Raw genomic sequence first — 24,147 nt, 5'->3', positions numbered from 1 at the left:
TTACTTTTTTACGGCCCATCTCTTCACGAATTTTGACGAAATTGATAGCTGGCCTAAATCCTTCTCATTCTGAGAGGTGATCAGTGCTCAGTAGTGGACCGGTGATGGCTTGATCATGACGATGATTCCGGAAACGGACATAGGCTGCTTTTTCCCGGAAAATCAAAGAGTTCGCACGGGATTTTTAAAATCCTAAATCCACGTAAACGAAGACGCGGGCATATAAAAGAAAAAGCTGACTGTCTGACTGACTGATCTATCAACGCACAGCTCAAACTACTGTACCCGTAGTACAAGATTTTACGTCTCACCAAACCAAACCCAATTCGAGAGTCGAAATACTTCCGCGTTACAGTAAACTGGATCTTAATCGCCTTGTTTTAAAGCTCAAGTTTGTCTACACTTCTACAGCCAGCGCTCCAAGCGGAAACATTGCGAAATTAAAATCAGTGGCATTGAATATTTGACTTCAATTCAAGGCTGTTTAGGTCCATTTTACTGTAACGCGGAAGTTTTTTGACTCTCGAATTTGGTTTGGTTTGGTGAGACGTAAAATCTTGTAGTACGGGTACTGGACGGATCAGGCTGAAATTTGGCATGCAGATAGCTATTATGACGTAGACATACGCTAAGAAAGGATTTCTGAAAATTCAATCCCTAAGGGGGTGAAGTAGGGCTTGGAAATTTGTGTAGTCCACGCGTACAAAGTCGTGGGGACAAGCTATTTCAATAATACTAGCTTATGCTCGCGATTTCATTCGCGTGGACTACACAAATTTCAAACCCCCATTTTAACCCCTTAGGGGTTGAATTTACACAAATCCTTTCTTAGCGGATGCCCACGTCATAAAAGCTATCTGCATGCCAAATTTAAGCTCGTTCCGTCCAGTAGTTTGAGCTATGCGTTGATAGATCAGTCAGACAGACAGTCAGTCAGTCAGTCAGTCACCTTTTCCTTTTATATATTTAGATTATTACCGATATCAAACAACTCGCTAATCCAACAATAAATTAATTCAATATAATGTGCCCGTGTCGGTTAAACGCACCTTATCAGTTATAATTCCTCAATATTGTAATAGTTATAAGCATCCCCTTGCTTATTACCTACTATCATACATATCATACCATATGCCGTTTCTCCAGTGATATTGGGATAAGTGTCCATCGATTATGCGATGCTATAGAATATTAAAATGTTTAGGTGTGCTTGATTTTATTTGCATTTTGTTTGAGCAATTCTGTCGCAATTACCTATTTGATTTCAACAATACTAAACACATACTGTTTCGGTATATAATATTTCTAATGTTTAGTTACTTTTCTAAAATAAGACGACCTTTTAATTATTTAGTAAGTAGTTGAATCACCGGAATTAAACTCGGGTGTTTTTTTTTTTTTTGGGGACTATGGCTAAGAGAAAAACTTACATGCAAACTCTCGAGTCGCTAGACCCAGTGGTTTCAGCTGTATGTTCATATATAAGTCAAGTCAGTTTATCGTTTTATATTATAGATTTCCATATTATAATAGTTTCCATTATAATAGTATATTATTGGTTTTTGTATTTTTTTAAATAAAATAGTTAGGTTGTATTTAAAAGTATGGGTCTACAATAATAGAGTGAAGAGCTGCTGGTAAGATTAGAGGATCGAAGCAATAGATTCATTACCAATAGGAATTGAACGACTAAAAAAGCTTGTAAAAGTTCTAAAGTACCTATTTGATTCATACCTGAAGTACAAAATGTAATATAATCTTATAGCGCCGGTATAGCCTCTCTTTGCTAGTGAAGTGTGACCCTAATGCAGTGTAATTAGCAAATAGAGGGTATTATGTGACATCGCGGATATAATAATACAAATAAGCGAGTGACAGTTGTGACAGATATACGTTATTAGTTCTGCGTGTGCGTTGGTCGGGGTGGAGTTAACTGAATAAAAGGAAAACCTTCCTGGCGCAGTTGTGAACACTGTTGTTTTCTTAGTGGGAGGTCTCGACTTCGATAGCTAGCAAATGGTTTGGAAATTCATATTTTCTAAATAGGGTCTTGGACTCTAGTAATAAAATGATGTGATGTTTTGTATAGCGGTAGCTTATGGGGCTATATATGGGACTGTATCATCGCATACCACCACATGAGATCACAGTCAAGGGAAAATCTACCATAACTACCCATAATACACATTACATATACATGCGAAAGTGTATTTGTTTCTTGGTTTGTCCTTTAATCACGCCACAACGGATCAGCGGAACAACGTGATAGAGGATACAGTTCAAGACCTGGAGAATGGCAGATGCTATGTTTTATCGCGGCAAATCAAAGAGTTCCTACTGGATTTTTAGAAACCTAAATCATATGCAAACGAAGTTGCAGACGCTAGTTGTACCTATATTAATAGTACATTATGGCAAAGGCCGGGAAGTAGGCAATTGCCGCTTCCCACCGAGGCATATATATAGTGCTTTTCTCAAAAGAATGCAGGTAAATAAACACACTTTTTATATTACACATTAAATTAAATTTAACTGTATAATTCAGCATGGAATAAATTGCCCATAATGTAGATGGCTTTTTAATTTTAGCAATCTCATTAAAATACGCCAAAATACTGTTTCGGAGAAAATGTTTACCTACTTTTTCTCATTTTTCCGACTCATAAAGTTTTCATATACTTTCATGTATTTTTCTTTTGACTTCGCTGGAAGCAGGTTTTCCATTGCCAATTTGACTTCTGATCTTAAATGTGAGGGAGTACAATCCATCTCCATTTCACTCTCTGAACCGTTGGAACTAATTTTGATTATTATTAAATTTATATTTATTAAGTATAGGTATGTTATTTACATACAACAAATCAAGACGAATTTTCAGCTTTGCCGCCAATTTTTTTTATCAGCTGTGCCGACAGGCAAACGCATTTATGGCTATACAGCCACGTAAAGGCAATTTGTACTAAGCAAAGAGATTATGGTATGCCAAGAATGACCCTAGCACGCCGTTTCATACAACATTGCAGGAGCGTTGTAATGTTCCAAATTCAAAAAACGCTCCTGCAATGGATTTGATTTACTTTGTCCGAAAATTTGATACTTCGCGTATTCTTTTTTCGAAAATAATGACAATATTTCCATGCATGTTTGAGAAAAAAAAATATTCTTCAAAGTGATATCAACCCTTATAAATTTATCTCACACACGGACACACGGCTTTACACACGTATTGTATAATGTATAATGGAAATCACTCACAATACAATAAAATAAAAAAATAGTTTAAACGCTAAGATATCGACCATATTATTTCTTAGAGCATAATTCACATCTGACTTGTGTAATAAGGCAAAGAGGAGAACACGCAATGTTTGCTAATATGAGATAAGCTCGTTTTAGTGCAATGGCCTGCTTTTACAAGGTACTGCTTCGCTTGACACGAATACTAACATAATATGGGGTCAATTTGATGGCAAGTGGTGATTGTAAAGTCACTTGCTTATTGGGAAGTATCTTCAGTAAAAAAAATACAAAAATATAATATTTTTGACAAAATATAGCAATGTTGGAAACTTTTCAAGGGATTACAGATAGATTGATCATTATTAATTTCAGCTGTAAGAAGATGAATATGCAGTACTTACATGCCTGTGAACGGACGCATTAACATTGCACGTGGATTCAGTTTAAGCATCGTTATCAAACAATATAGTCTTATCAAAGAACTGATAAAAGTCATACCTATCTGAGGATTAAGTCAAGATGACCCAGGTTGTACCTACCCAGTACCTTCTTATTTAGTCATCGACCAATATTTGTCCGAACTAAGGTCATATTATGACGTGAATCATTGCAAAAAACTGTGTTATGAATCTTTTGAATCCACTAATAGTTCCTACTAGGTTTTACTAGGTTAAAAATAAAATGACAGTCACAAAAACTAAAAAAACCCGACTGCTAATAAATAGTAACTGGTAACTGAAACGCAAAAACAAGATTTGTATTCTATTAAATAGAAATCAGTACCCTTATTATAAATGCGAAAGTGTGTTTGTTTGTTGGTTTGTTGGTTTGTTGGTTTGTTGGTTTGTTGGTTTGTTGGTTTATTGGTTTGTTGGTTTGTTGGTTTGCCCTTCAATCACGTCGCAACGGTGCAACGGATTGACGTGATTTTTTGCATGCTACTTTTTATCCCGGAAAATTAAAGAGTTCCCACGGGATTTTCAAAAACCCTAATCCACGCGTACGAAGTCGCGGGCATCAGCTAGTTGATCATAAACATAAATGTTAGAAAATGAATGGCAGGCGGGGCAAAATCTCTTAAATGGATGAGTGAATAGCTATTTTTAGTATGGATGTGTTGATAATCATAGAATACCTAATAATAATCTTTAAACGCTTTTTAAAATGTTTGATAACTTAGGATTCACGGTAATTTGTTAATGATTACCAACGTGAATATATAGGTACCTAGGCAGTGGCGTGCACAGGGTTTGAAGCCAGGGTAGGCATTAGTTAGGTAGGAACCTGTTTACTGGCAGGTCATAATGTAAAATTTGCATTAAGCTATTACAACTGGGGTAAGCAGTGCATTTATGCCTCTATGACCTGCACGCCACTGTACCTAGGTCAGGTGTTTTCCCAACTCTAATTAGTAAGGAGGGCTTTAAAATTTAGATTTCCAGAAACAAGTAGGTATTTATTCAGTGAAACTTAAACTCATTTTCTTTAATGTAAGATTTTAATTAGTTCTCCAGTTAGGTTTAATTAAAGGCGCGAGTTTGGTAAAGTCTCGTGAGTAGAAGTCTTGTAAGCTGAGTGAAGAAAAGTTGTAAAATTGAACATTATCTTAATGTTATAAGTACGAGTACCTACAGGTGGAACTTTTTGAGTATCTAGCAGTTTAATGAAGAAGAAAACAAGGGCTTTTATGAATTTATGAAAACATGTTGCATGTTTTGTGTGTCAAAGACTAAAATAAAATAAAAATAAAAATCTATTTATTCAAATAAACTTTTACAAGTACTTTTGAATAGTCGGATGCATCTACCACTGATTCGGAATGCCTTTCCTATCAAGAAGAACCAGCAAGTAACTCGGCGGTAAAAAAACACACTTGATAGGTATAGAATAAATATAAAAAAAAAACAAATATGTAAGACCAAACAAACAAACCTATTTTTATTCCTAAAAGCGTCTTTAGTAGCAGACTAGCGGATGCCTGCGATTTTGTCCACGCGGATTTAATTTTGATTTTTATAAATTTTGGTTATACAACGATGAACCAACAATGTCCCAAACCAAAGTGCGTTAGGGATGTTCTTAAACACCTATAAAGATAGCTTCAGTAGGTCTGTACTCGGTGACATGCACAGAAATTCTACTATTATTGAGATTTCTGTGGTGACACTTCATTTACTTTTGTTGGAAGCTCGGAGGTTCGGCCTACAGGTTGATTCCCGAAAACCTGCAGCAATCGCACTTACAATCGCGATTGTTGTGATTGGCTGAATTTATGGTATTCCTGTTGCAACAATGCATTGTAGCCAATAGTGAGCGAGTGTCGGCCAATCAGAGGTGAATGCGATCGTTACACTGTAGCTGTCATTCCTGCGCACACGCATACCAACGCCGATGGTTTTAAACTGTTTACAGTCACATAGCTAAACTAATTTAAGTTAATACCAAAGACGATCTTGACGTTTGTATGCATAAGATAACAGCTTCTAAGGAAATAACATGATTGTACTTCATCTTGAAGCATGTCGATTGCGGTTAGTATCAACAAGCCTAATAGGTACACGGAAGAATAATTCTATACGTCACAATATTATTAAGTAAATCGTAATACGCGCTAGAATTACGAAATTTCGTAAAAACAATACTTTATTAAGTTCTTATTAGATACAAAACTGAAGAATTAGATAGCTGGTATTCTTTTAGTTTTTCTTGGATTTCTTGGATTTGGTAAACGATTCTACTTCAAGATAATATAGAGTCTACTAGATTTGTAGTTCGAGTTACAGAATATCATATTGTATGACAGGGAAATCATATTCACTTTGAGCATCTAAATAATTCGAGTTATATCGAGAATAATTAGAGAGAATTTTGAGTTAACGGGGTTCGAGTTAAAAAGGTTCCACTGTACCTACCCTATCTACAAATTATTAAAAATGCTCATGAAAATATTCATTGTCAAAATATATTTTTAAAATTTAATATATAGACCAGCACTTGGCTGTGGCCACACTTGCAGATAAAGTTATGCTGCAGCACATGAGTGGATATTCCTACTCTGTGGCTACAGTCTAAGGCATGCAGCACGCTTGACTAGGTGCTTTTAGACTTGTCAATTCAATCTAAGTATCGTGATAGAGACTTGATAAGAGCTAGGCTAGACAAGGGTCTGACTACCTAATTATAATTAGGTAGTCTTTCAGTTCTGCGCCATTCATCAGACATTGAATAGCACAATCTATCTACTTAATACAAACTTATAACTAAATTGACAGGTAGCAACTCTTTTTGACAGCGATGCTTTCGACAAATAGTGGTTACGTATATACATTGAAGTATTAAAATATACTTACGTTCATTTCGCCATGTTTTTATAATTTGAAACTAAGTACTCGTATAGCTTGTCAATTTAGTTTAAGTTTAGTGATAGGTACTTGATAAGAGTTAGGGATGTAGAGATTGTGATGGGCACTTACTTCGTCTTGGAGTAGGGCGACGACGGTGACGAAGACTTGTGGTTCCTGTTGGGGTGCGAGTGTCGGTTCGCGTTCGTGTCGAGGCCGCCGCCCGGCGATATCTTGCCGGCGAGTGCGTTCAGAGAGTGCAGCATGACGGGCGGCGGCCGCTGGCTTCCAAGCGGCCTGGTCACTATGAGGCCTCGCCGCCGTTTGCGACTCCACTATCAACCGCCGCCTTATCTCCTGATAAGCGCGGTGGCACGCCCTCCCCCCGCGTCATCGCCGACACTCAACACCTGACGCCGCGAGACACACTAGCGATTACACTGAACACCTCGAGGACTTGCTGCAACCCATCACTACAGCCAAAGTACTCATAAAGTCAGTCCATGATATCCGTCTCTTAGAAAGCGCTAAACCAAAGTGCTGGTTGGACTTTTCTGATTTTTCACTAACACTCAGACAATCTATTGGACAGTGTTCCTGTGTAAACATTTACTTAATGCCACCCGTACGAAAACGGGCTGGGTCATATAGTTTTGTATAAAAAAACCCCACACAGCACACTAGGTTCCTAGCCACTTGCTGGGATTTTGAATTGAGCTGACAAATCCAGCGAGAAAGGATTCTTTACGAACAATATATGAAACCAGAGTCTAAAACTTGAAGCTAAAGCAAAACGAATAGTTGCGTCAAAAATTTGAAAATTACAGTCAAAAACTGTACGAAAAAGCCCTATTTATGTTGTTTACATTTATCCATGTTTAAAGGTATTTTCTTAAGTTTCAAAAGACAAAAAGTTTCGAAACAAAAAGTATCTAGTGTGTTCCAACGCTACACACACGTTCAAGTCCTTTATATTTGCTTAAACTTCGAATAAGGTCAGCGTCCTGTCCGGTAGATACATATTAACGACATTATTTTGGTATTTCACTAAACTTTCGCACTGATTTTCACACTTTGTTTATCTTTTTTCACTTAGTGTCCTTTCTCACTCGCTGTAATTTACTATTTTCCTTAACTCTTCTCGCATACGTTTACCTATCGCACGTAGGCAGGTAGATCACTGTGACAACAAAACACAATATTTATAATGGCAGTTGCGATATTACAATTAATTTTAATAACGCGGAAAAAGGATGTAAAAGTAAGTAGGTAGCTATATTCATAACCGGTTCATAAAGATTTTCCGTTATAAAGAAGAAATATTATAATATTATAAAGCGTCTCTCTAAGGAGTTCGAATTACAATATTCTCGGGAGCGCCTGATATTAAGATGATAGCAATAAAATTTGATTCCTCGTAAACGACGTGACACGGTAAAAGATTCTCTAAGGAGTTATCCGCCCAAATAAATTAAACGAAGTAGCTATTAGATCTGTAATAATTTCCGTTTAAATTAAAAAACTGTGATATTAATTTTATATTAAATATTAATATAGACGAATTTTATATTAAACATTAATATAAAATGAACAATAGGTATTTTAAGACGGTGAAATGAGATGCTGGGTTCAATTATTTTGCACGCCATGCTTGGCAGGATATGCGACATGATTACCTAATTTTTAAGACCCCATGTAAATAATATACATGTACCTAACATATCTGAGAAAAGTAAATAAATGATTATGGTTATGATTATGATTATAAGGTAGGCAGCCGGCAGGGAATCCAAACCCATCTTAGATACGCCCAGTTTTCCATGTATAGGTACTTAAAGCGCATACTGAGGTACATAATTTTAATATCCAAAAAAGCTTCCTCTTCAGGTTTCCTTACCCGTACTGGACTCTCACTTGATGGTAGGTAAGCGATGATGCAATCTAAGATGGAAGAGGGCTAACCTAGAAGCGCTATGGCAGTTTTTATCAAACCGGTGCGGGTTTGATAAAAACTTTTGGTTTCTACACAGCATCGTACCGGAACGCTAAATCGCTTGGCGGCACGGCTTTGCTGGTAGGGTGGTAACTAGCCACGGCCGAAGCCTCCCACCCTATTACTAAGCCGTCCTGTCCGTCCGTTAGTCTGTCTGCCTGTCAACGGGCTGTATCAGACGGATAGAGAGAAGGGCGATCAACGAATAATTATTATAGGATCCCATTGGCACCCTTCGGGAATGGAACCCTGAAAAAGATAAGGTAAGTAAGTAGTGTGTGAACAACATTGTCAAAAATTTTTCTTTATAGTTATTTGATTATACCAAATATAAAGACAAGTGTTTTCCACTTGTTCTGTGTGCCAAGCGCTAAGTAGTTTTGTAGTCTTGCCAAACATTTATTCGCTCTGTAGTACGTGCATAATTCACCGTGGGTTAATTCGCGCTGATAAAATAAACTGCATTTGAATGTCAGTATTATTTTAAGCACAAACAGCTTACGTTGGCCTGAATTTATAATAGTTAACTTTTAAACTATTAAAATAATTGTAAGTACCAACTGTTAAAAGCCTTGGTAAAATTACAAGAATAATTTCATTTATTGCTATTTACATTACAAAATGTTATCAGTACCTACCCTTATTATAAATGCGAAAGTGTATTTGTTTGTTGGTTTGTTGGTTTGTCCTTCAATCACGTAGCAACGGTGCAACGGATTGACGTGATTTTTTGCATGGGTATAGATGAAGACCTGGAGAAGTGACAGACTTTTTTATCCCGGAAAATCAAAAGGTTCCCAAGGGATTTAAAAAAAAATAATTCCACGCGGACGAAGTCGCGGGCATCAGCTAGTTATTCATATTATTACTGCAGCTAAGGGCCGACGCGAACCCACGGAGTAGAGCGGAGCCGAGTTTATTTTGGTAATAATTTAAACTCAGCTTTATGCATTTTAAGTTTTAACATAGGTTGAAACTGGTATATTATAACGAAAAGAAAAGAAGGAGAATCATGCCAAAATAAATAAAGATTTGCTAGAGTTATTAAAAAGACACTGTGCCTTTGCTCTATTACACTTTCTAGGTGTACGTTGCGCCTTACTCTAGTTTTTGGAGAAAGCAATGCACAAAGCGGGGCCAGAGGGTTTTTTAAATAATGAAAATGCTTGTGACGCAAATAGCAAGTTTCAGCCGCATCAGCCGCACCTACAAATTGCATAACAAAGGCCCCATCGCGGTAGAGGTCGGTGCTGACGTGACTTTTGCGCTCGTACTTTTACGTTGCACCCTATGCTGCTGACTTCACTCTTCGTATGCACTATATTATTATAATATAGGTACCAGGATTGCATAGGCTTGAAAGAGATTGGTTATCGATGTTTGCATAAGAAATTCATGAATGTTTTCATAAGGGGAGACAATTAACCGTAAAAACTCGGTAATCGAATTTAGCTGCGACATTTTTATATAATACATCAATGAGGCCGGCTATTACGGAACGAAATTGTCGCAAAAAAAAGGTCGCGGTAGGGTGACCATGAATTAAATTTAAAATGATTTTGAAAGAACTTTTTTTTAATATTTCCATTCCATTTCCATTACTTATTGTAATGGTAAATCATTATCGATATCATTATCAACCATCAACATTTCAACAATATATTTTTTTCCACGGCTAAAATAAGTGATATTTAATTGCTTTTAAAGACAGGTAACTTTGAAAGTTAGAAGTGCGTGCCCGGGATCGAAACCTAGACCCAACGAATAGAAAGCCGACGTCTTAAATACTAGGTTATCAGTGCTAATGCTAATGCTAAGACGTATCGACAAACAATAAAACTCGCAGAAGTCATCTCTTATTGTCCTGTCAGTGTCAATATCTGCAAGTTTCAGTATACAAAATTTGCAGCAGACTCACCAGAGCTAACTTCTGCAAGTTTTATTGATAGTGGAAACTTAGCTTAAAGCTTGTGCTAGAAGTAGTTACAAAAATAGTAAATCGCGTAAGATTTCAATTTTTGATGTATCTGATTTCGATAATAAGAGCACAGATAAGAGTGGGCACTCTTTAACCGTTGAGCTATGGAAGCGTTTTTGAAGTGATTGTGTTGAATATCGTTAGAAAAATGTATTTCGTTTTATGTTCAGATACAACCTGCAGGGCGATTCGCTGAGTGTTCAACACTTAATGAGAGCCAAGCTCATTTGACATTGGTTGGTTCTACATTGCTGCTTTACCGTGTGATGGTAAAATAATGTTTCGTAGCAAACCTTCAACGGATTAAAAATAAATGTCAAATAAGCTCGGTGGTTATCATTCAGCGTTGAACATTGTGTTAGCAAATCACCCCACTGGACACAAAAGTCATGTGCAAACTTGCTTTTAAGTACTTTGAAGTTTTTATTACATAGTTTTTTCGAACACCTTTAATTATTCGTCACCTCTTCGTCCAGGATTTTCCTGTTGCGTGGTGTCCCTACAAACTGAACCCCCGCGAATTATCCGCATCGCCTATTACGTGAGCATAAATTGCGTTTTTTTTCATCGAGCACGCGAATTCTACGACGTCACGAAACTGCTGCGCACCCTTTAAAGCGTTTGACTCTTTTTAGACTTTACGACAAGATTTCCTTAAGATTTCATAATCATCATGATCAACCCATCGCCGGCTCACTACAGACCACGGGCTTTCTCTCAGTATGGGAAGGGTTTGGCCATAGTCCACCACGCTGGCTAAGTGCGGATTGACAGACTTCACACGCCTTTGAGAACATTATGTAGAACTCTCAGGCACGCAGGTTTCCTCACGATGTTTTCTTTAACCTTCTTTGCTCTGGGCTGGTTTCCGCACTTAAACGTTTCCGTCTGTTGTGCGTTTTCTTTAACCGTTAAAGCGAGTGATATTTAATTTCTTAAAACACACATATAACTCCGAAAAGTCAGAAGTGCGTGCCCGGGATCAAACCTTACTCCCGAATAGGAGGTGGATGTCCGAACCACTAGGCTATCACGGCACGGCTTATGATTTACTCCTCCATTTGCACATTCAGTGGCAAAACAACTCTTTAGTTGCGTAGAGATCTAACATGTAGATGATTCTTAAGAGAATTGGTCTAATTAATAATTTTGAGATGAATACGACGAACAGTAGGTACTTAAATCCTGTTGGGTACAACGCTATTTAAAGGAATAGAAACTATAACAGTAAATTGGGCTATTGCAGGGCATTATTGGTTGTAGGTACTGTGGTCTAGATAGCAGGCACCTGTCATTACAAAAAATTACCAAAAAATTCATACTGTATACATTAGTCATATTGATATAAGTCCCGCTAATTGCTAATGCGCGTGGGTGCCAATTTAGTGACGTCAGCACTTGACTGAAGTTTTGAGCTGATGGGATATTTTTATTTCGGCTGACGTCATTTCGATGATAATGATGAGACATTGTTCCAGCGCAATAGCAATTTGCGGGACTTATACCGTATCGTTGTCGTAGTCGTATAATTGAAATATCATTGATGTTTAGGTACCGAGGGGTTGAAATTTTTTTTCAAGAAATTTCCCATTTGATTGCCATATTTTCGTCGAAGCTTTTAATAAAGGTTATTGTCAGTATTTCGACGACGACGGGAATGGATTTCGCTGGCATTTCGTTGAAAATTGAAAAGCCATTATGTGACATTATGAGTTCGTTGGCTAAATAGCCCTAATTTCACGTAGGGGGACTTTTTGAAGGGGTTCTTATTTCACGACTCGAGTTGCTGTTTATATTGTCGTGTTTACGATTACGTACCAGTACCTAAGAAGCATTTATATAGGCACCTCTTAGGGCCGACGCATACAGACGATACCTACGATTCTTAGTAATAATAGGTTTAAAAAATCTTTATTTAGAAATCTGAATTTGAATAAAAATTTAGCAACGGTGGCACTGCAATAGTAAAACCGGTCAAGTGCGAGTCAGACTTACACGTGAAGGGTTAGTACCTGCTATCGTAAAAAAAAAGGATTATTTTGATTTTCATGGTGGCTATTTGGAAATTTTTATTATTTTTTGTAAAGTTAATCGCGGCAATAGAAATACACACTGAAAATTTCAACTCTTTACCTAACCTATTAAGGTTCATGAGATACCGCCCGTTGACAGACAGACGGACGGACAGCGGAGGCTTAATAATACGGTCCAGTTAGCACTCTTTGGGTACGGAATCCTAAAAAGACACTGCGTCTCTATTCCACTCCATTTTGCTAGTGGGCGTTGCGCCTAACGGCCGTAATTACTAAGCTATCTATTCACAATTTGCCTAACTAAGGATAGAGATTTGTGGTAGCTTGTATGGAGTTTATGCCAAATTTGTATCTTTAGTAGAGCAAATCGTAGATGGATAGCTTATTAATTTCGGCCGTAAGAGATCATGGGCAGAGTGAACTAGAGTGAGGAAACTCTCAGTTTTATCCTGAATCGACGATCTACCAAATATTACGCTAGGAGTAACGGGAAATCAAATATACCTAGTCATTTCATAGCCCACCTAGCGTCAAATTTAGGTAACATTTGACGCCTGCCAGTGTAGCTGAAGCCTCGACGTTTTGCTACAAGTCGTGAACTGTGACATAGGTTAAGTTGTAGAGTATAATGATTTGATCATTAAAGTGTTTCAAGCCTCAGGAGGTCAGTTCAGTGCGAACCGTCGAGGGGCAAAGATCGCGGCGCCCAGAGCGGACCGGTCAAGTACAATCTGCATTATCATTTACACTATTTTAGTGATGGTTTCACAGTTCACGACATTTAGGAAATTTGTAACAAAACGTCACGGCTCCACCTGCACTGGCAGCCGTCAAATGTTACCTATATTTAATACTTTCGGCTACCAGTGTAACGACTAGGTATCTTTGATTTCACGTCTACTTATACACGACTAGCTTATGCCTGCGACTTCGTCCGCGTGGACTACACACATTTCAAACCCCTATTTCACCCCCTTAGGAGTTGAATTTTCAAAAATCCTTTCTTAGCGGATGCCTACGTCATAAGAGCTATCTGCATGCAAAATTTCAGCCCGATCCGTCCAGTAGTTTGAGCTGTGCGTTGATAGATCAGTCAGTCAGTCAGTCAGTCACCTTTTCCTTTTATATATTTTTTATATTTAGATAAACAAGTTTAAAGTAAACAACATCGCCCGTAGAGCTAACAATATCCACTGTATCCGAGCATTTTAAGCCGTTCGTCCGCCTGCTGGAGAATTTCATTAATTTTCATTCGTCCAACTTTCGCCGCGCCTGATGAGTTATTCTGTTTTGAATTTCAGCGTTTTAGGCTGGCGCTACGAAACAAGCGATAATGACACTATTAAGTTGTCCATTTAGCGGCTGAAATTATAATCAACTAGCTGATGCCCGCGCCTTCGTACGCGTTGATTTAGGTTTAAAAAAATCCCGTGGGAACTCATTGATTTCTCGGGATAAAAAATAGCCTATGTCACTCTCTAGGTCTTTAACTATACCCATGCTAAAAATCACGTCGGTCTGTTGCTTCGTTGCGACGTGGTTGAAGAACAAACCAACAAACCAAAAAACCAACAAACAAACACATTTTCGCGTTTATAATATGGGTACTGATGATTTGTTTTAGCATGCGCTGAAATATTTAATCAAGCCACACGAGTAGGTATTATAGACCAGAGGGGAAGCTTTACACCAGCTCACCCAAACCACGACGTGTCACGGACGGTCGTGGTGTGCGTGAGCTGCGCTTGAGTGAGTGAACCTACAGCCAGCCGCTAGTATGAAGCTTCCCCTCTGGTCTATATATCTACTCGTGTGATCAAGCCGTGGCTATAACTTGATTCTGCTTTATTACTGGATTTGAAAAACGTGTTGCGCGTTGTATTGAGCAATACACGTTTTACGTATTTTACGTATTATACACTCAGAATGCATCATCAGTGTTTCTTTGCGTCTGTTGACTTCGACTTGTGTTTCTCGTATTTTCAGCCGCACACACCACTATCTATATTAATAATGCGAAAGCGTGTTTGATTGCCCTTCAATCACGCCGTAATGGAGCAAAGGATCGACGTGATTTCTTGCATGGATATTATAGTCAAAGACTAGGAAACTTTTAGTCCCGGAAAAGAGTTACTATGGGATTTTCAAAAACCTAAATCCACATGGATAAAGTTGCAGACATCAGCTGGTAAAGATTAATTTGGAGTTGCCTGTCTTGCCTTCAATATCGCAAATTTTATTTCTACTACCACCTGCTGTCTCTTATAAGAAACTGTTACTAAAACTAGAGCGTTCGGACCTATACCTACTTAAAACAAAAATATGTAAGTACAAAATGTGAGCAGTCGCTCTTTTTATATAGATATTGGGGCCGATTCTCTAGTACACAATCTCTAAACTAAAATAAATTAACAGGTCTAAGTCTAGTGCTTTCCTTTTCCGCAAGCAACATTATGAAAGGGATAGCAATGGATTTAGACGTGATATTTTAGTTTAGTTTAGAGATTGTGTACAAAGGAATTAGCCACATTGTGTATACCTTTAAGTGGCATGTCACATAGAACAAGACTGTATTATTTATTTTTTAAGTTCATTGAGAATGTGAACTTGCTGTTGGTGTACCGAAATCTATATAATATAAAAGGAAAAGGTGACTGACTGACTGACTGACTGACTGATCTATCAACGCACAGCTCAAACTACTGGACGGATCGCGCTGAAATTCGGTATGCAGATAGCTATTATGACGTAGGCGTCCGCTAAGAAAGGATTCTTCAAAATGCAACCCCTGAAGGGGTAAAATAGGGGTTTGAAGTTTGTATGAAAGTCTGTCAGTTTTGAAGTGTCTGTAAAGAAGTTTTGTACTTAATATTTTTGCAATTAGCAATATGACATATTTTATTAAGCTCATAATATGTTTAAATCTCATAGTTAAAGATCAACCCTAAGGGTGTAAAATAGGGGTTTAAAATTTGTGTAGTCCACGCGGACGAAGTCGCGGGCATAAGCTAGTTTAATAAATAAAATAAAATAAAATAAAACGCTTACTTTGAAGCCCCAAAATCCTATTTTGAAAGGAGCCCATGAAAGCCTTTACGTTAAACGTTGGTGGACGAAACTATTCCAATATGTATTGCTTTCTGACCGATTGGGACTTTACAATATAAAAATACTGTTTATTGAATTTAATTGAAAAAGTGACAGGATATTGAGTTTAGCTTGTTTCTAATTTACTTTTTGTGTTATTTTATAATGCTAGGCGACCTCACACCGAAAGCTCAGATTTTGAGACCCTCCACTAGGTGGATAAAACAAGTCGTAGGGAGCCGTTAGATTTAGGCAGCGCAAGACCGTGGTGTGTGGAAGTCTCTATGTCCAGCCGTGAACGTCTGTCTATAGGTTGACACTGATGATGATGATGATGATAATAGTATTATAATCAAGACCCGGGGCCCTACTATCATCGCGTAACTAGTAATGTTTCAATATTATTTTGACGTTTTCATACAAGTCTTGTATGTGGGATCATTTCTAGCTCAGTACAATTAATATTCAAATTGCAAAACAGCCCAATTGTTATGTGAAAATTTATTTCATACGTACATATTTAAAAGCAAATAAAAATGCATAATCCTACTAAAATTACATCCGACGGAATGTTGCAGGATGCCGGCGGCGGGAAAACATTGCGGGGAGGAAATTACGTTTCCGTGGCGAGCCAGTGCGGAGAATGAGTTCCTAATTTGTTGAGCGATTGTTAGGCGACAGTCTACTAAACGATTGCTATGAATAATTATCATCATGATCAACCCATCACCGGCTCACTGCAGAGCACGGGTCTCCTCTCGGTGTGAGAAGGGCTTGGTCATACTCTACCACGCTGGCCATTCGCGGATTGGTATACTTCACACACCTATGAGAACATTATGGAGAACTCTCAGGCATGCAGGTTTCCTCACGATATTTTCCTTCACCGTTAAAGCAAGTGATATTTTAATATTTTAAAAACGCACATAACTTCGAAAAGGTAGAGGTGCGTGCCCGGGATCGAACCCCCAACCTCCGATTAGAAGGCGGACGTCCTAACCACTAGGCTACCACAGCTTTAGAGTTAGTTATAGTACAGTTCAAATAACCATATGAGCTTAATTTAAGGTAGTTTCTAGTGTTATTTCTTGTACGATAATACGGAACTCTTCGTAGGTTTTTCCTTCTTCTCGGTAGGAACGGCATTCCGAACCAGTGGTAAATTAAACTAGTTGACAATTCAAAAGCACTTGTGAAAGTTTGTTTTGAATAAAAATCTATTCACTCACTCGTACTTGACTGGTTTTTAATTTATACGGAGTAAGTACAAAAACAATCTAGAACATTCTTGAAAATCTATCGTCTGACGAAAAAGAGAAAGTAATAGTTTCAGTATTCGACTGCGTTATTAAAATCAACAAAGTGCAATGTTAAATAGATTTTTACTGCATTAAAATTACATTGGATGCAACGTTGTATGCTGGCAAAGGCAGGAAAGCGCGGCGACGAAATTATGTTTCCGCAACGAACGCGCGCAAACAGCGGGATCCTAATTTGCGGAATAATTGTGAACCGCGAGATAAATCCCGCCTCACTGTTCACTATTCATACTTCTAGAGAACCACTTTATCACTAAATAATTTTAAATACATATCAAAAATTGCGTAACCGGCAGGAATCGAACCTGCATCTTCTGGGTTCGCGCCCGATGCCTAGACCACTCGGCCACGGTTTCGCTTACTGCCAGTGACGAAATTTGTGATACGTATGTTCACTCAGTACTGAAGCGACTGTTCTAGAGAACCACTTTATCACTGTTTTTATATAGTAACTAGCTGATGCCCGCGACTTCGTACGCGTGGATTTCGTTTTTAAAAATCCTATGGGAACTCTTAAATTTTCCGGGATAATAAGTAGCCTATGTCCTTCCCCGAGTTGCAAGCTACCTCTGTACCAAATTTCATCAAAATCGGTTGAACGGTAGAGCCGTGAAAAGCTAGCAGACAGACAGACAGACAGACGTCGCGGGCATCAGCTAGTTTATTATAATCTGTTTAATTATTATAATCATCTTCTTCTTGTAAATATATAAAAGGAAAAGGTGACTGACTGATCTATATTAATCAAAGAGTTTCTGGAGTTTTAAGGTTACTTCCACGCGGACGAAATCGCGAGCATCTTCTAGTAACATAATTATGTTATTGTTACATATTATCATTATTAGTTATAATTAGACCCCGTCATGTGATGCGTTGTTTAACGCATTGACAAGCAGACAGGCAATTAGGGGCCAATTTGTGCGTTTGCTTGGAACTTCAAACGACTTGGCGGGGCCGTTAATTGGTTCATGCTGTTTCATATCACCGCTGATTTTCGATATTCGACTACCTTTGAATCCGGTGGGAATTCATTGGAAAATATAATTATGAATTCCAAAATGATATACCTACCTACCTACTTGCGTATGTCATTATTTTATCTGTAACAATAAAAGGAACGTAAATTCTCAAACAACATGATATTTTTTTTTTCAAAAAGTGTTATGCTGTTTAGGCCCTATTGGTCGTTACAGTATCACCGGTATGTTGAGCAAGCGTGAAAGCTCTACCAGATTTTAGTTTGAAGACTATGCTCTCAGATAGCATGAAAGTCAAGCGCGATTCAGGATAATACTAGTGCCATCTAGTTATAATAATTAGAGCTCGTCGTGTGATGCGTTGTTTGTTGTACAAATAGACAGGCTAATTTGTGCTTGTGCAATGTGGGCTTGAAACTTAAAAGACTTCGCGGGGGCGGCGTTAATTGGTTCATGATGTTTCATATCACCGCTGATTTCGATAATTTGCTGGGTCCAGTGGGAACTCATTGAAAAATACTACGGATTCCTAAATGATGTACCTACTTATGTATGTTATTATTCTATCTGGAACAATAATAAGAACGTAAATTCTCATACAACATGATCATATTATTATGAAGACTTTTAATGCTCTCAGAAGGTATGCAAGTCAAGTGCGATTTAGGATACTACTAGCGCCATCTAGTTAGTTATAATTAGACTGTGTGATAAAGTACGTTGATATCAGTCAGTCAGAATAACGTTATATATTTGTTAATTTGAACAAAAATAATAACGCTCAAACAAATAAATCGCAAGATCCGAAGGAGGAGAATGGGGGCGAAATGTAAAGTAGTCCAAATTTAAATTACAAAACAGCAGTGCTCTCCCGGGTAAATGAATTTGAAACCAACCAGGCGGCCAAGCTCCAAGTTTAAAGGACGATTTAAGAAACAGGAGGCGCCGCAACATGGCATTGCTAAATCTCTACGCGACGTAATATTTCTGTAGCTGGAATTAAACAAAAATAGTGAAGTATTAATAAACTGGTCCAGTGCGAGTCAGACTCACACACACAAGGGTTCCGTACCATCGTGCAAGACAACTAAGTAGGTATATATTTTAATTTGATAATCAGTAACATTATACTAACTCACTATCTGACCTTGTATCAGTATCTGACTCACTATCGTACCTTAGATGATGTTTTGTACCTCAAAAGGAAAAACGGAACCCTTGTAATCTGTCTGTCAAGAAACCTATAGGGGTACTTTCCTTTGACCTAAAATCATGAAATTTGGTAAGAAGGTAGGTCTTCCAGCAGACATGAGGGTAAAAATCTAAAGACCGTGAATTTGTGGGTACATCACAAGAAAAAAAATTAAAATATGTTCATGAAAAAATATTGTTATTTTCAACTTTCAAAGTAAGATTACTATTCCAAGTGGGATATCATATGAAAGGGTTTTACTTTACATTCTTAAACAAATTTTTATAATTATTTTTAGCCATAATAGTTTTACATTTATCCACCATGTCAACCATGAACAAACGTTTTCCTCGTGTTGGGGACAACACGCAGATAAACTTTCAGCTTTTATAAAATAAGGAAGGTCTGGCACTCGCTGGCTCTCTCTTTATAACAGATACTTTAAGACATAATTACTACAAAGTAAATAAACTTTCAGCTTTTATAAAATTAGGAAGGTCTGGCACTCGCTGGTTCTCTCTCTATACCTTTAAGACATAATTACTACAAAGTAAACACTTATCATAAAACGGGTCAGCCCTTAAGATCGCTCATGTTTAGGTAACCTTCCAAACCGTAATATAGCAGGTGTGCTCGAAACTGTTACTAGCTTCCAATGTAAATATTAGTTAATTAAGTGTAAACCGAGGGAAGCAGTTAGCTCGCCCGGGATGTTTGACTTGAGATAGAGTTTAAAAAGCCCCGCCAACATTTCACCCCCAATCTCCTCGCAGCAAGCGTAGTTGATTTTGAAAACTTTGCATAGCGTATAGCCGGTTTTTAATTAGGATCTACGTAATTGGTGCTTTATGAATGGAAAAAAAAAACAGATAGGTAGCTCCCTGGTTCGATTCACGTCAAAGTTCATTTTGGAAATCCAATCCAACTACCAATATCTACATCCCGACTTCCCGACTAATATTATAAAGGCGAAAGTTTGTATGTGTGTGTGTGTGTGTATGTGTGTGTGTGTGTGTGTGTGTGTATATGTGTGTGTGTGTGTGTTTATGTTTGTTACTCCTTCACGCACAAACTACTGGACGGATTTGGCTGAAATTTGGAATGGAGATATATTATACCCTGGATTAAAACATAGGCTACTTTTTCTCCCGGAAAATCAAAGAGTTCCCGCGGGATTTTGAAAAACGTAAATCCACGCGGACGAAGTCGCGGGCATCAGCTAGTATTATATAAAAGGCAAAGCTGTCTGACTGACTGACTGACTGATCTATCAACGCACAGCCCAAACTACTGGACTGTGCGTTGATAGATCAGTCAGAAGAAGCCTGCTTCAAAAATGTCGGCCTTTCATACAAACTTCCATCCCCCATTTAACCCACATATGGGTAGAATTTCGAAAAATCCTTTCTTAATGGATATCTACTCTTTACAAAGCACACTCCCTCCAAATTTCATGTCTCTAGGACCAGCGATTTGGGCTGTGCGTTGATATATAGGTCAGTCAGTCAGTCAGTCAGTCAGTCAGAACTTTGAATTTTGTATATGGAATATAGACCCCTGCAGACTTAGGTTGCCGGCTTTGCATCATTGCAGTAAAATCCACTTAGACATTGTATGCGAACACTATTATTAAAGGCCGATGATCACGGTTTAGGCTGGTTGGTTTTGGAGTGTATCATTTCTTAGAGGCACGAGTGTATTAAATCTGATCTCAAACCAACACTTGAGACTCTTATTGTAAGTCAAGTTTGTACGGGTTTTTGTCCCAAAAAAATAATATTTTCGGGAAAATGTTATTTTTCTCTAAATGCCGAAAGTAAACCTAAAGCGAATGGAACAAATTACATAAAAATGGGTGAATTGAAGTGCCACTTCAACAAGTCAAGTAATGCCATAACTCCGTTACACGACAGTCGACACTTGACCGAATCAAATGCGAGCGGCAAAAAAACGAGACCTCTCAGATGTCGGGCCTACCATAAAACGATTTCGGAGTTGAACATTGCTCGCAGGTCTATTTAAGTTGGTCAAAAATTGTCGTCAGGGATGGTGATCATCGACTATCGATATCGGGAAATATCTGAAAATTATTTTCTTGCTGACTACGAAACTTCAAGGACGATAAAATTTGAATAGAACCATTTCTGCCTTTATATAAAACGTTAATATTTTTTTTTGTCTAACACAAAAGTTTTATTAGAGACTGAGGGCCGACGCATACTCACGGAGCGGAGTGGAGCTAGAAAAACAGTTTCAACTCAACTTTATAAGCTTACAGTTAATTGGTAGATATTATAATGAACATAAAACACGGAGACTCATAGGACACATAAGTTTATCCAGGTACAAATCTAGCGGAATTCTGCGAAAAAAACCCATAACATTTTCTTCTGTGTTTTGTCCGCGTATCATATTTTAGAGGACTTTTGTAGACGGATCAGGCAGATTTCCGCACGCAGAGATGCGGAAATGCGCTTAAAATGCTATGTTTTATGTGATCTGATATGGGTACCTTCAAGTCAAGAGTGAATAGGCATCTTCTCTAGGCCATCGCGCTCTATCTTAGCCACTTAGGCACTTGTCACAGGTCTGATTGCAGCCAAGCGCTAGTCTATTGAAATTAAAAAAAACTGATATTGCATATTACTGTTATAAAAAAATAAAAACACAAACATACGGTTTCATATTAAATACATATAAAGATTAATGAATGGATTTTTAAGTTATGTCAGAAATGCGTGTTTACATGTCCTAACTTATTATGTAAGATTTGCGTGCTTCATTGTGCTAACTTTGTATGTAGTAACTTATGTAAAAATGCGTGCCTAACTTATAAAACTTTTAATAAGCAGCCTACTTAGCTTAGAAATTAAAACATTTTGCAATAAGCTTTCATATTTCACAGTTAAGAAGGAGATAAAAAAATCACTTTGATTAACATTTTAATGAAAAGTCCCTTGACTGCAATCTCACCTGGTGGTAAGTGATGATGCAATTTAAGATGAAAGTGTGCTAACCTGGAAGGGGTACGGCAGTTTTCTATGAAACCCATACCCCTTTTGTTTCTACACGGCATCGTACCGGAACATTTTCTTAATATACCGGAAAAAAGTAGGTACATTAATAAAATGTTGTCTTACAAAATAATTAAGAGTCAGTTTTTATTCGTCGGGAACTTTTTAATTATTTATCTAAAGAATGAAAGAAGGAAGAAAAATTTAATATTATGATATTAAATTTTCCCCACATTTATATGTGGGAAATCTTTCACGCGTCATCATTCTTATAGTGCTCAGGATAATCTACATAAAGAATATTCATAATCATAATCATGATCAACTTATCGCATAGTCTACCACTATGGAGAACTCTAAGATATGCAGAGAACATAATGGAGAACTCACAGGTATGTAGGTTTCCTCACGATGTTTTGTGACATTAAAACACATATAACTCTGAAAAGTTAGAGGTGCGTGCCCGGGCACGAAACCCCGAACTCCGATTAGAAGGCGGACTTCCTAACCACTGGGCTATCACATAAAGTATATTAATCAAACAATAAACACTCATTATTCCTTTTATACGCTAGTTAACTGTCTAGGTAACTGCTCATTAAGCTAACTAGCGGGTAAAATAGTTAAGTACAGTTAAAGTTACCTAACTAACTTATCGGAAATAATCCCAGTAACTTGGCCAATAAAGTGCCGTGCAATTGGCCAACAATAGTGCGCATTGGTAACAAAATCTTATTAAAACTTGTCGCATGTTCACAAATTGTCTGACTTTATTCGAGTTTTCCGGGAACAGAAATTGTCCGAGAAGTCCGCAATCCCCCAGTGAATGAAACTTAAAAGTGGAATACGGTTGGTTACAAGAGAAAATTTTCTTTATTTTTCGACCCCCATTGGTACTGATTCTGAGCACGACTAAATTTTAGAGTATTCGCATCCTTTTCTTACTAATATAATACGAAAAAGACAGACTCAGTTTCATACTTTTAAATTTAATTTAGTGCTGTCAAACTTCGTGACTTTAGCTGCCAGTCGCGAGCCAATTATTTAAATTTGTAGCGTTCGCTAAAATTTGGAGTGTTTAAATGTAAAAGTCATGTTCCGTCCTTTTTCAGCAATATTAAAAATAAAAAGATGCAGATACTAAAAATTCGGTTGAGAGAAAGACAACAGAATCGGCGCCAATGTTAGTCGTAAGATAAATTCCATATTAGTTTCACGGTTCTTGAACTTATTTATAAGTTTAAAATAGTGTTGAGCAAAAGTCGTACTGAGTGCTAGTGCACTTGTCAGATCTATTTTTTTTTTTTTTAAATTCTTTATTATCAATAAACATTTTACAAAACATATATAACGTTATATTATAATGTTAAACTTAAATTATTAATACTTACAGGCTAAGTCGCGCCTCTTAAAGTTTATAAAGGAATATTATCTTACACGTTTAATCATAGATAGTTACATTTATATCACAAAACGAATTAATTGAATGCAATATACTTAAATGGTATATTCGCTTACAAAAAAAAAAAAAAAGTTGTCAGATCTAAATCCGAGTGAAAACGAATCGAAATGAAGCGATGTGAGGTTTTGTGTAACTTTTTAAGTCAACTCAGTTACAAGAAAGTTAGTAAGGTGAAATGTAGTGTGTGAAGTCTATACCAATGTATAGACTTCACACGCCTTTGAGACCATTATGGAGAACTATTGGGCAGTAGGTTTCCTCACGATATTTTCTTTCACCGTTAAAGCAAGTGATAGATAGCTATCTGCGCAAGCTAGGGCCTCTTTTATCATTATGGAACGGAACCCTAAAAAGAACCGATTCACTTTTAATATGGCTGGTAACCCGATCCGTTAGATGATGTCCACAGATGAGGTTGGCAGTGGCTAGATGATATTGTAATTGAATGGGCACCGCCTGCGGCCCGAGCGATGGAAATTGATAAAGTTTCCACGAAAATTCACTATTCGCC

The 24,147-nt window shown here is 37.5% G+C and overlaps 1 protein-coding gene across 13 annotated transcripts in view; it reads right to left on the bottom strand.

Annotated features, from left to right (window-relative positions):
* The window catches only part of LOC117984500 (CUGBP Elav-like family member 1), a 462,287-nt gene that overhangs the window by 163,873 nt on the left and 274,267 nt on the right, over positions 1-24,147 (bottom strand). For 8 of the 13 annotated variants that reach the window (XM_069500131.1, XM_069500134.1, XM_069500132.1 and 5 more), the window contains exon 3: positions 6,714-7,761. The exons of the other annotated variants lie outside the window; for them this stretch is intronic. In XM_069500131.1, coding sequence (XP_069356232.1) covers positions 6,714-6,847 — 134 coding nt within the window. In that variant the 5' untranslated portion in view covers positions 6,848-7,761. The remainder of the gene's footprint in view (positions 1-6,713; positions 7,762-24,147) is intronic. 13 annotated transcript variants of the gene reach the window in all.

Source organism: Maniola hyperantus, chromosome 8 (genome assembly GCF_902806685.2).
Source record: "Maniola hyperantus chromosome 8, iAphHyp1.2, whole genome shotgun sequence".
Classification (NCBI taxonomy): domain Eukaryota; kingdom Metazoa; phylum Arthropoda; class Insecta; order Lepidoptera; family Nymphalidae; genus Maniola; species Maniola hyperantus.
Note: the sequence above shows the minus strand (reverse complement) of the source record. Positions and strands in the feature narration are given on the sequence as shown.